This window comes from Oncorhynchus keta, chromosome 1 (genome assembly GCF_023373465.1).
Source record: "Oncorhynchus keta strain PuntledgeMale-10-30-2019 chromosome 1, Oket_V2, whole genome shotgun sequence".
In the NCBI taxonomy this organism is placed as follows: domain Eukaryota; kingdom Metazoa; phylum Chordata; class Actinopteri; order Salmoniformes; family Salmonidae; genus Oncorhynchus; species Oncorhynchus keta.
In genome coordinates this window covers 48,415,816-48,429,622 of record NC_068421.1, presented here as the reverse complement: position 1 = coordinate 48,429,622, position 13,807 = coordinate 48,415,816, and the positions used below count along the sequence as shown (strand labels likewise).

At 44.2% G+C, this 13,807-nt stretch overlaps 1 protein-coding gene across 3 annotated transcripts in view; it reads left to right on the top strand.

Annotated features, from left to right (window-relative positions):
- Window positions 1–13,807, top strand: part of LOC118386777 (run domain Beclin-1-interacting and cysteine-rich domain-containing protein-like) — a 33,469-nt gene that overhangs the window by 10,326 nt on the left and 9,336 nt on the right. For 2 of the 3 annotated variants that reach the window (XM_035774627.2, XM_035774614.2), the window contains 9 exons: window positions 7,130–7,289; window positions 7,649–7,755; window positions 8,134–8,365; window positions 9,389–9,826; window positions 10,135–10,182; window positions 11,002–11,100; window positions 11,268–11,383; window positions 11,756–11,945; window positions 12,078–12,182. In XM_035774627.2, coding sequence (XP_035630520.1) covers window positions 7,130–7,289; window positions 7,649–7,755; window positions 8,134–8,365; window positions 9,389–9,826; window positions 10,135–10,182; window positions 11,002–11,100; window positions 11,268–11,383; window positions 11,756–11,945; window positions 12,078–12,182 — 1,495 coding nt within the window. The remainder of the gene's footprint in view (window positions 1–7,129; window positions 7,290–7,648; window positions 7,756–8,133; window positions 8,366–9,388; window positions 9,827–10,134; window positions 10,183–11,001; window positions 11,101–11,267; window positions 11,384–11,755; window positions 11,946–12,077; window positions 12,183–13,807) is intronic. The other variant, XM_035774622.2, reaches the window with a different exon arrangement.

Sequence of the window (13,807 nt, the reverse complement as noted above, 5' to 3'; positions counted from 1 at the left end):
AGTCATGGCGGCTACAAAAGGCGACACTACAGGTGACATTTTTACCCGGACTCGAGTATTAGCGACAGAAAAAGCCTCCAAGAAGAAGCTAGCTTCAGAAAAAACTAGCGCCAGGAGCAAGAGAACCCGCTCCCTCACAAGGCACAACGAATGCCAACCTCGCACTCTGTCGAAGACATCCTTTCTGAGTTGAGATCCCAACGTACAGAACTAAACATCAAATTAGATGCCATTAACTCTCAGCTCAGTGCGATAGGGGGCAAGGTGACAATCCTGGAAAACGCTTTGCCTGACATCAACAACAAGATAACCTTAACCTTAAACGCGGGGCGCCTGGACGAGGCAGAGGGGCGAATCCTATCCATGGAAAACTTATTGACAGATGCCATGGAAACAATAGCATATGGTAAAAAGAAAATCGAGCATCTGGAAGAGAAAACAGAGGACCTGGAAAACAGGGGGCGAAGGAATAATTGTGTTCTATTCAATCTGAGCGAAAAAGAAGAGGGGAAACATGCCACTGATCCGCTACCTGCAAGACAAACTTCCCGAGTGGCTCCACCTGCCCACCGACAGGCCCATAGAACTCGAGAGAGAGAGCTCACCGAGCACTGAGGCCCCCACCAGCAGCCAGACAACCACCGCGCCCAATCACCATACGTTTCCTGAGATTCACCAACAAGGAACGAGTCCTACAGGCGGCAAAAACAACACCATCACAGTGGGAAACGCCAAACTCGCTTTACACCAGGACCTGTCAGCTGGAATACGCCGAAAGCGCCGAGAATTTGACAAAGTGAAGAAATACTCCATTGACCGAGGCATCGAGCTCAGGATTCTTTACCAAGGAGCCTTGCGACACTTCAAAACTCCCGAAGAGGCAAAACGTTTTTTGAAAGACAATCCTGGCCAATGAGAAACAGACCAATGACTAAATGTGATTAATGCCATTACTAAAGGAGGTAAGACAACATATAGCCGATATCCCTATGTCCCTTGGGGGAGGTATATGTAGGCTGGGCTATTGATTTTATTTTTCTCCCCTCTTTTACTGTGGTCTGGACGAGGTCAACTGTGTTATTTACTCAATGCGGGGTGGAGAGGATGAGGCATTTCTTTGGTGGGGAGAGGGAGACGTTGTGCGTTGCTAACTGTTCCCGGTTTTTGTTTTATTCGGAACACACAATTGAGACTAAGCGGGGGGGTAATAGATCCAACGGGATGTGTCGAGTTGTTTGGGAACTCGGCTGGGGTGTTCAGAGATTATTATTTTATGTACACCATTTATTTTCCTTTTATGTGAATGCAGCTGTTATTACTATCCACTTTTACCCAGCGATGACTTGCACTAAAGTTCGATTACTGCTCGATGACGATGACTAGTACCTTAAATCTATTGACATGGAACTGCCATGGTCTAGGGCATGCAATAAAACAAAAAAAGATACTATGTGCTCTAATAAAGGAAAAAGCAGACATTGCACTATTACAAGAGACACACCTCTGTGATGCTGAACATGCCAAACTCCGCAGAGCTTGGGTGTGACAGGTGTATTTCTCATCTTTCAAATCAAACAGTGGAGGCACAGCCATACTTATCCATAAAAATGTTCCATTCATAATTGACAAAAACATATCTGATCCGGAGGGGAGATTTATTTTGATAACTGGGTCACTATATGGTCAACCAATTACTATATTAAACATACATGCCCCTAACACAGATACTCCTGCCTTCATGTCAAAAATTATAACCCTGTTCAATGAGCATTGTCTCCTTTGGCGTGGTGGCCGGAGATTTTAATTGTACCCTTAACCCAACCCTAGACAAATCATCTCCCCACCACAAATCCTAGATCTGCAAAGATGTTGAACTCTCTTACTAAAGAGATGGGACTGATAGATATCTGGAGAGAGAATAATAGCTCATCTATGGACTATACATACTACTCTAATGTCCATAACACCTACTCCCGTATAGATTACATTTTTATCCCAAAGAGTTTCATAAATTCAGCCACTTGTACAATCGGACCCATGGCACTTTCAGATCACGCCTTTGTCCACCTCCGCTTTGACCTCTGCAAAAACATCCCGAGGTCAAAGAGCTGGAAATTCAACACCTCCATGCTATCAAATGACGAGTTCCATACATTGGTAACTACATGGATAGACAACTACACACAAGACAATAAAGATTCTCCTGTTTCTCCGGCCACAATGTGGGACCCTGCTAAAGCCACACTAAGAGGTCATCTAATTGCATATGCTTCCTCTAAGAAAAAAGCAATGGAAGCACACAGGCTAGATCTTGAGAGGGAGCTGGAATGCTGTGAAAAAAATACATAAACAATCCCTAGACAGCACCTCCTGGAGTCATCTTAAAGCAGCCAAAGACAAACTGAATTTGGACTACACTCGGGAGATAAAAAAAAGAAGTTTTATTTACTAAACAGAAATACCATGAGTATAGCAATAGGCCCAGTAGATTGCTTGCTTACCAATTAAAAAAGGAGCAGTCAGAGCGTACAATCATGGCTATCCGAACAGCAGAGGACGAGGTCACAAATGACCCAAAAAAGATCAATTTAACTTTTCATGATTTTTACTGCAAACTATATACCTCTGAGAGAAAACACACGGAGGCAGAACTCCACTCTTTCCTAGAGGGAATCTCGCTACCTAAACTATCAGAGACCGACCAGGAAGATCTCAACTCCCCCTTCACTCCTGAGGAGATCCTGGAGGCAATTACCTCCATGCCACCTAATAAGTCCCCAGGCCCAGATGGATTCCCCAGAGAGTTCTACAAAGCTTTTTGGCCCCAGCTCAGCCCTATCTTCATGCCAATGCTGGAGGATTTTTGCAAAAATGGAGTTCTCCCAGACTCAATGCACACAGCTCACATTACAGTGTTGCTAAAAAAGGACAAGGACCCCCTATCCTGCTCGTCCTTCCGGCCCATAAGCTTGTTGTATAAAATAATTACCAAATTGCTCGCCAAAAGACTAAACACTCTTCTTCCCAAAATAATAAAAGCGGACCAAACTGGATTTATTAGAGACGGATGCTCTTCTGATAACATTCGCCGTCTTTTTGATATTATTGATCAAGTAAACGCACAAAAGACTCCTGTCCTGCTGGCTTCACTGGATGCTGAGAAGGCGTTTGACAGGATGGAGTGGAGCTTTCTGTTTTCAGTCTTAGAAAAGTTCAATATGGGCCCAAATGTTATTAAATGGATAAAATCACTATACTCTCATCCAAATGCCATGGTGACTACTAATGGACTGAACTCTGAAAGATTCCCTCTGGAACTGGGCACAAGACAAGGGTGCTCGCTGTCCCCGCTGCTCTACTTGTTGGGGGAGGAGCCTCTGGCAGAGCTGATAAGGAGCAATCCAAGTATTATGGGTGTTTCTGCAGGTGGCCTGCAGTACAAGATTTCGCTTTACGCTGATGATGTCTTGCTCTACATATCCAACCCTGAGAAATCCCTCCCTCTCATTTTAGACACAATTGCTCAGTATGGCAAGTTTTCAGGTTATAAGATCAATTTTAACAAATCCACTGTCTGCCCTCTCAATATTACACTCACCAGCTCTATGAAGACACTTTGTCCTTTCCAATGGAAAACACAGGGGTTTCAATACCTCGGGATCTTCATAACACCAGATCTGAATAGCCTTTTAAGGAAAATTATCTTCCACTCCTGGATCGAATCAAGAACGATCTCCAAACCTGGATCTCCCTCCCAATTAGCTTAGTAGGAAGAATTAATGTAATCCGTATGAACGTCCTCCCTAGACTGAACTACTTATTTCAGATGCTCCCATGCTATCTCCCAGTTTCCTTCTTCAAAACAACTAACCAAAGCATCACCAAATTTATATGGGGCAATAAAAAACCTATTATCAAGTTTTCCACTTTATCAAAACCTGAATCTAAAGGTGGTCTTGCCCTTCCCTCCCTTCAATTGTACTACTGGTCTGCCCAAATCCGCAACATGCTAACATGGATCACAAACAGACAAGAGTCAACGTGGATTCAGATAGAAGCCCAATCCTGTGGTTCATTGCCCTTAAGCTCAATTATATTCATTAATAACTTTAGTGAAGTGGGCAACATAGCCAAAACCTTTGCGATTTACAGCACCCTACTAGCGTGGAGGGACTGTTAGAAATACCTGGGCATTTCCTCCCAAATATGTTCTCACTCGCCTATAGCAGGCAACCCAGACTTGCCAAAAGCCCTGAGGTATGTCAACTTTTAATCTTTGGCATACTCTAGGAATCAGGACCTTTTCAGACCTATTTCATCAGAAAACCACTACACTGAAATCCTTTCAAGAGCTCTGCAGTGAATTCGATGTGCCAAGATCCCATTTTTTTTTTTTTAAATATCTTCAAATTAGACATGTAATTTCCTCATTTACCTCCAAGAGGAGGTTTAGAACTCAGTTGAATGAAGTTGAAACCCTTCTTGTCACAGCACAATCCATTAAAGGCAAAATATCTTACATCTATGGACTCCTTTCTGAGAAAGGAAGCTCCTCCTTTACTCCTTTGAAAATAATCTGGGAAAAGGACCTTGGTCTGACTATCAGTGATGAGTTATGGGCGGAGGTTTGCGACAGGGTATACTGCTCCTCTACCAGTGTAAAAATGAAAGAATCAAATTACAAATTTTTGTACAAATTTTATTATACTCCTTTGAGACTCCATAGAATGAAAACGGATATGTCTCCTAACTGTAAAAGATGTACCTCTGAAAGTGGAACCTATATGCATGTATTTTGGAGCTGTAGGGAGATCTGTACATACTGCTGCACAGAAAATACTAGAGGTACAGTTTGATATGACCCCGTGTATCTATCTTTTTAATGCCCAGCAGGACTTTGTTCTTGAAAGAGAAAATTTGCTTATGACTATTACATACTTTGCTAAGAAATGTATTCTTCTCTTGTGGGCCTCTAATACCCCCCCCTACATTTAAAATGTGGATTGACCCGATTGTTGACTTTCTTCCTCTTGAAAAGCTCACTTATGACCTCCACAAGAGACAGCCCAAGTTTGATAGACTCTGGTCTCCACTAATTCAACTATATTTCAAACTGGACAGAGTGAACGGGGTGACTAGGGAAATGCGCAGATACATGTTGTGTAAGGTACTGTAAAACCTAAAAACTAATTATTGGCCCATCGTCTCAGCGAATGCTTGAAATAGCTGATAAGAACCTTGATAGTGCTGCTGCAAGTGTTATATGTTTTTTTTTGTGTGTGTTTTTATTTTAATTTAGTTTTTGAGTATGTATGTATGTATGTATGTATGTATGTATGTATGTATGTATGTATGTATGTATGTATGTATGTATGTATGTATGTATGTATGTATGTATCAAGGAAAATATATAGATTTAAAAAAATAAATGCTTTTATTTGACTATCATTCATTTTAATTGTATTTTTATTTTATCAAATGTATTATTCTTTTTTGACTATTATTTTTAAAGCCTGTCACATCTGTGAATGTGGAATGTGTTTTGTTAGTTGATTGAAAAACAAGAAAACTTAATAAAACTTTAAATTGAAAAAAAAATTAAAATCATAGATGACCAGCAGGGTCAAATAGTAATCAGTGGTTATAGAGGGCACAACAGGTCAGCACCTCAGGAGTAAATGTTAGTTGGCTTTTCATAGCCGATCATTCAGAGGTCGAGACAGCAGGTGCAGAGCAGCAGCACGACCAGGTGGACTGGGGACAGCCAGGAGTCATCAGGCCAGGTAGTCCTGAGGCATGGTCCTCGGGCTCCGGTCCTACGGATGGGTGCATACTTAAAGTCACACAGGACACCAGCTATAACAAATCTAACCCCCCGGCACATAGACTATTGCTCTCTGAGCTCTAGTCAAAAGTAGGACACTATGAGGGGTTGCGGTAACGCAGGATTCTGTGTTTTTCACACAGATTAAAAAATATAATAAAAAAATGCATAAGAAATATCTTGCTGTAGATCTAAAATGCTTGTTATTGTAATTTCTGCTTTTCATCAGACAAATGTTGTGCTTCAGTTGCCCTTCTCCACTCAGCAGACAGCACTCTGACTGATGTGTAGCTATTTTTCTCCAGTGCTTTTCACAGTTGTAGTCAGCTAGCTTTTCTCTGGTAAAATTCAATATTAACTTGAAGCAAAACATGAAATGTAGCTGGCTACATTCTTTCTATGATAAACATGTAGAAAATATAATTGCCATGCATCATTTAGCAAAAAATACCTTGTCTTTTCATTGTAAGCTCATTTGGCTGCCAGCCAAATAGCATTGAAAGCAAAGCTATTGTCTGCCGAATGGGTATTTATGCCTAATGTATTTACTGTGAAAGGAAACTATAGTTGCACGCCCCTGATCACTATTGAAAAATGATTGACTTTCAATATAAAACACAGGTGAAATGATTTCAATGCCAATTTTGGAAGGTCTGTGTTATGAAAATGCAGCTTTATGAACACTAACGCGACCCCTTACTATATAGGGAATAGGGTGCCATTTGGGACACAGACATTGTTGTATCTATATAGTTGTGACAACAATACAATGATTAGCCATTGTGTAACCTAATGATAAGTAGTGGTTCTAAGTTGATGCTAAACCTGATCTTAATGGTAGGCTGGCCCACAGTTGACAATGAGTTGAAAAGAGGCAAGGATAAGTTTTAGTGAATGAATAAGCACAACTTTTGCACTCTTACCAGGGTTGTGCCTCATCAACACCCTTCTCACATGCTATGGTGGAGAAACCCAAATGACCTTTAACCTTTTAGCCCTTGACCTCTTTCCCGTCTTGTTGATGTGCTAATGTTTTTTGTGCAATCTGCTGGATCTTCAGAAAACTCTCTTGATGATCTCAGCTACCCCCTGTTACATTATCACAGAATGTACAAACAGATCTCGGTGGGTCCAGCCAGCCAGCTAGCCAGCCACAGGTTCACCTGTTTATATAGTGGTCATCTCTCTCACCATATCTTTTCTCTTTCTGTATTTTTCCTCACCCTTCCCCCTCCGCTCTCTCTTTCTCTCCCTCTACCCTCACTTCTCTCCTTCCTCGCTCCCTCCCCTTTCTGGGCCCTGTAGTTCAGTAAGCTGGAGCCCGTGCTAAACAGGGGTGTACAGAGTGTTGGGGAAGGCTACAAGGCCGAGCGCTGGCTATTGCACAGCCTTCAGGTCCATCTGCTCTCCGCCCAGCTCAAACCCCTGCTCAAACACCAGGAACACACCCGCAAGTACTACAACGGTAAGGCTGCGTGTGAGTGTGTGTTCCCCGGCCAAACCAAGACAACTGTAGTTAAGTTTGGACTTGATGAAGGAATTAGGGCTGGCACGGTAATTGTAGGATCATGTAACTGTCGATTCTGGATGAAAATAAAATCATCTTCATAACCGTTTCAAATTTTTTTTTTGCTATTCAAACGAAAACAAAACGTCATCCAGAATTCCATGACCATCATAGCCCTAGAATGAATCAATGTTTTGGGCCTGTGATATCGATTGGACTGTGTAATATTGACCTTATCTTGACTTTCTCCCTTTCTCGGTCAGTTGCTCTCTCTGTCTCACGCCTCTCCCCCTTCTCTCTTTTTCTCTGTCTCTCAGAGGATGCTTTTCTCCTAAAAGAGCCCCATGTGACGGCCATGTTTCAGTATCTGGAGGCCGTGGAGCAGAACAACCCCCGTTTGCTGGCACTCGTTGACACTGTCAAGGTGGGCACCTCTCACACGCAAGCACACACACACACACACACACACACACACACACACACACACACACACACACACACACACACACACACAATCATACTCTCTCTGTCTGTACATCTTGGTGCCTTATTAAGTTCCTGTCCCTTATATCCACTTAAGCATTAGTGGAGGACCTCCCTCCATCTCTCTATTTGTCTTCTCTTTTCTGATACAGCTCAACCATGCCTTACACATAAATTGTGTCTTGCCGTGTTTTTTTTTTTACTATACCTAATTGCCTGTGCCTGTATTGATCTCTTACCATTTATCTTACTGTACCTCTCTTTCACACTCTTAATTTGTCTCTAATCCTCCCCCTTTGTTTTTCTCCTTCTTTCTCAGCTGTCCACTCTGAAGGGCCCTCCGTGTGTGGGAGGCCTGTTGAAGAGCCAGAGTCTGTGTGAGCTGCCTGGGGCCGGGGGAAGCTGGGGGGCCGGGCTGGGCAAGAGCCAGGGGCCCCCCAGGGAAGAGCTCAACCGCAGGCTCACCACCTCCCAGTGCTCCCTCTCCCACCGAGACAGAGGAGACACACTGAACAGCATAAACACAGGGGTCATCTCAGAGAGGAACTCAGGTGAGGAGCGAGGGGTGGAAGGAGAATAGAGAGAGAGAGAGAGACAGGCTCCCACTGAGACAAAGGACACACAGTCAGCAATAACACAGGGGCCATCTCAGAGGGTAACTCTGCTCAGGTGAGGAAATAGGGAGCTGAAGAAGGTTAGCGAATGGAGGAAGGAAGAAGGTGAGGGATGGGTATGAGGGTGGGAAAGAGAAAGTGGTACCCAACACTGACACCACTACGGTCAGCCACATTAGAGAGCAACACAGGTGAGGATTCAGGGATAGGAGGGAGAGACGGAGGGATTTGGGTAGGGAGTGAGAACATGGGACGAAGAGCAACACCAACAAAGATCAGGAGATATGGAGGAAAGCAGATGGATTGAGTGTAAGGAAGGTAGACGGGAAAGAAAGAAGGGGAGTAATAAATTAAACGCAGATTAAAGCAGGGAATAAAGTAGAGGTGGATGACCTGTAGGGTAGAATTTCAGAGGGAGGATAGAGGGATGGAGTGGTAGGTTCTGAGAAGGAGAGGAACAGCATTGTGAATGGAGGTTAGGTAGGACATGTGCCTCCTGTTATTGCATTATCATTTCAGAAGGTCAAGGTCCACAATAAGTCACAATAGCTGAATTCACTACAGTGCTTGTGACCGCTGTGAGCCTACACAGGCCTGATTTGTAAATGGAGATATGGTTTATTGGCGATTCACTAAAACTCCTCTATCTGCCTCATCTCTCATTTGGTGTGTCTGATGGAAACATTCATAAGGTTTAAGATGGATATGGGAAGTATAGAAGTGACACTAAGAATTATTTCTGCTCTGTTATTTTACAGTTCTAGTTGAAAGTCTCAGAAAATGTCAGCCACCTTATATAAGCTGCTTCACTTGATGCCTAAATTCCCTAGTATTTGCTTTTGAGGTCACTGAGTCTACACCAACTTGATTGTGTAAGGAGATGCGATTTGAATAAAGCATTGATGAAGTTTCTTCAAAAAGCAGTCTGACTGAAACTCTCTTCTTGTTCCCCCTCTACAGACTCCATTCCATCAGCCAGCGCCCCGGGGGCCCCTTGGGGGTGCGTGTCAGGGTCCGGGGGGGAGGGCGAGAGGGGTGTGACTCCTCCCCGCCCCTCGGCAGCTGTCCCCCACATCGCCCTGACCGAGCCCGCCTCCCCAGGCCCTGCCCACTCAGACACCCTAGACTCTGGCGAGGGCGACGACGGCCCAGAATACCTGGCCATCGGTAACCTGGTGCAACGCTGCAATCGCCGTGACTCCCAGAGCTCCACCCCCATCAGCGAGCCCAACAGTAAGCCCAGCGGGGGTGGCGCATCAGGTGGCGAGGTTCCGGTCCCGCCTCCCGCGCCGCGTAGGTCATCCTTCTCGGAGGGACAGAGGGGGCAGGGTCGCGGGGGCAGCAGGGGGCACATCCGCTCGATGTCTGACATGGGGATCAACCACAAACATAGACATGGTGAGTGTGTGTCTGTCTGTGTGTGTGTAGCAGGTGAGAGGCTAGGGTATGTTTGCTGAGCATGAGTGCAAACCAATACGTGTATGTTTCTTTGTGAATTTAAATAAGTAATTGAAGGTTAATGGCTGCAAGACCAGTGTTTGTATAAGAGTGTGTGTATGCAGCAGGTTAGCGCCTGGGAGAGAGAGTGTGTAGGTGCTATGTGGCGTGGACCACATCCAGCACATTTGTCATTTACCACAGTGCTTTTTCCTTTTCCTCTATTTTCTCACTGCTAACCTCCTCTCTCTGTCTTTGTCTGCGTGAAGGAGGGGGCCACAGGAAAATCACCATTATAATAGAGGACCCTGTAGCAGGTTGGCAGTGCAGTTCTTCTGTGCTCTGTCTCTTCCCCTCTCATCCCCCTTTTCCTGCATGATAATTCCCCACTTCCCCTTCTCTTATCTCTGGCCTTGCTTTTGGTTCCTCATTTGTGCTGTTTGTTTTTGGTTGTTGTTTGGTTGATTTTAGGTCGAACCAAGGTCACTCAAGACCCTAGGTCTTTGATTAATGTTTGGCTGGTTTTAGGTGAAACCAAAATCAAGACGGTAGGCCAAAACAGCTTGCCAGGTTCATTCATTGTGTTGGATAAGGTTTGAATACACGCTACTTTCATTACATTGTGATGTTTTAATGTTGTTGATTTTGATTTTGATTGATTTTTTTCATTTTTTCAAATGTTACCTTCCATCTGTTTTTTTTCTATGGTCAGTATATAACTTCAATTTATTAGTTGCTTATGTGGTGAGAATCACTGTCAGCAGTCATAAGCGTATCATCACAATATTCACCTTGGATTTACAGTTGGAAAGGAGACTGTTTTTGTACTGCATATTTGATCTATTTTTTAAAATATTTTTACCCTGATGTCATTTACCTAGCTGATAACAAAACATTGATGTGTTCGTTGATACATCCTTTGTGGGCGCCTGACTGAGCATATCTCAAAATTGATATTTAAAGATGAAATTTCAAGCTACACTGTTCAGTTCAGTCTGTTTCTGCTGTCGCCAACTTTAGCACAAATGTTGAATACAGAAAACATCTGGTAACCAGGCTAGTTGGCCCTGATCTGACACTGATCTTCCTTCATTTTTGTGGTCAATCTAACATCAGCTGAGTGTTCTGTTTGTCAGAATCGTTGGTTGGAGTAGACTGCTGTGTCAAGGCCTACAGCCCCTTCTCCCCTGTCATCAGTGATGTCAGCACACCCAGCTCCCTCTATATGGAGTCAAGTGAGTACACTGGTTAAAACATGACTACCTAGCTGGCAAAATACATGTAATTGTCAATGTCCATCACCTTACCTAAGGTATATATTCCTGTGACACCAATACTAATCAACATACAGTGTTTGAGGCTTGTCTTTGCTGAAAATGTGTGGGTGTGTGTGTCTCTGCAGATGGCTCCCAGTACAGCAGTGTTCCAGACGGCATGTTCCGGAAGCCGTCAGAGGGCCAGAGCCTCATCAGCTACCTATCGGAGCAGGACTTTGGCAGCTGTGCTGACCTGGAGAAGGTGAGCCTGGGGGAGGGTTCATAATCCCACATCATCTGACCCCTGACCTTTGAGAGATTAGAATTGGAACGTCTAAACGTTCCAATTCTCCCGAAGTCTGCACTCGTGCACTTTTCCCCACACATTTTAAAGCATTGGATTTGTGTACCATCATTTCTTACCCCAGAACTTGCCTTTTAAAGGAAATGTATGGGTGCACACTAAGGACAGAAAGTTAGAGAATAGGGAGAGTTATGACCTAATTGGAATGGTATCATTTAGGAGACCCTTACACTCACCTCTCCAACTGTGTTAAATCAATCATTACTTAATTTTGAAAGTGTTACAGCAAGGCCTCACTCTCCCCCCGCCCATCTGCGTGTCTCATTCCAGGAGAATGCCCACTTCAGCATCTCTGAGTCTCTAATTGCCGCCATTGAGCTGATGAAGTGCAACCTGCGGAGGCGGCGGGAGGAGGAGGAGGATGGCGACGACAGCGACTCAGAGATCCAGCAGTTAAAACAGAAGATCCGCCTGCGCAGGCTGCAGATCCGACGCACCTGCCTGCCGCCCTCACAGCACTGTAAGAGCTTACGCATGGCCGGACATACACATGCACGGATGCATGCACACACAAACACACAACAACTCCCAACTTAGTCCCCGTGTTGTAATTTTGCTGCTATTGATTTTAATCCGGTCTCCCTTCCTCCAGTGTTCCACTCCACAGACAGCGGAGGCTCCTGCAGAAGCTCCCAGGATTCCTTTCACATGTCCGACTCAGGCTCTGCCGAGGAGGTGGAGGAGTGTGAGCTGAAAGGTAGAGAGAGTGAACGAGGGAACCTTAGGAAGGATTGTGGACTTGGATGGAAGGGTTTATATTATATATATTATATACACATCATGCAAGCTTTGTGTGCCATAAGTTCACAACCTCATTGTTATGTCCCACGTATCATTCATCCACCCACCATGGCTGGAAACAGCTCCCATTTTTAATGGTATTCATTAACATTGCTCTCTGGACTGTTGAGGCAAGGTAGCTAGGTCTTTGGTAAATGTGTGTGTGTGTTTGTTTGCCTGTGTGTTCTAAAAGTAGCCTTCATGCGTGTGTGTGTGACTACTTCCTCCTGTTTATGTGTGGGTATACACAGTACTACTGTGTGTAGTCATAGTGCATTTGGACCCCTTGACTTTTTCTACATTTTGTTACGTTTACAGCCTTATTCTGAAATTGAGGACATTTAAGAAAAATTATAATAATAATATCCATCTACACACTACCCCGTAGAGACAAAGCAAATACAGGTTTCTATAAATCTTTGCAAATGTATTAAAAATATATTTTTTACTTTTTACTATACTTTTTTTTACTTAAGTATTCATACTCTTTGCTATGAGTCTCAAAATTGAGCTCTGTTGTATCCTGTTTCCATTGATCATCCTTGAGATGTTTCCACAACTTGATTGGAGTCCACTTGTGGTAAATTCAATTGATTAGACATGATTTGGAAAGACACAGACCCGTCTATATAAGGTCCCACAGTTGACAGTGCATGTCAGAGCAAAAACCAAGCCATGAGGTCGAAGGAATTGTAGAGCTCCGAGACAGGATTGTCTCCAGGCACAGATCTGGAGAAGGGTAGCAAAAAATGTCTGCAGCATTGAAGAACCGCAAGAACACAGTGGCCTCCATCATTCTTAAATGGAAGAAGTTTGGAACCACCAAGACCAAACTGAGCAATCGGGGTAGATTCTCTGGTCTGATGAAACCAAGATTGAACTCTTTGGCCTGATTGCCAAGCGTCACATCTGGAGGAGACCAGGCACCATCCCTACGTTGAAGCATGGTGGTGGTGGCATCATGCTGTGGGGATGTTTTTCAGAGGCAGGGACTGGAAGGCTAGTCCGGATCGAGCGAAAGCTGAACGGAGCAAAGTACAGAGAGATCTTTGATGAAACCTGTTCCAGAGCGCTCAGGACCTCAGACCAGGGCAAAGGTTCACCATCCAACAGGACAATGACCCGAAGCACATAGCTAAGACAATGCAGGAGTGGCTTCAGCACAAGTCTCTGAATGTCCTCGAGTACCCCAGCCAAAGCCTGGACTTGAAACCGATCGAACATCTCTGGTGAGACCTGAAAATAGCTTTGCAGCGACGCCAAAGCTTGTAGCGACTCAAGACTTAAGGCTGGAATCGCTGCCAAAGGTGCTTCAGGCCCCAATTAACATTGACTGGGCTGTTGTGGAGCGGGTCGAGAGTTTCATGTTCCTTGGAGTCCACAACGCCTACAAACTATCATGGTCTATACATACCAAGACAGTTGTGAAGAGGGCACGACAAAACCTTTTCCCCCTCAGGAGACTGAAAAGATTTGGCATGGGCCCCCAGATCCTCAAAAGGTTCTCAGCTGCACCATTGAGAGCATCCTGACCGGTTGCAT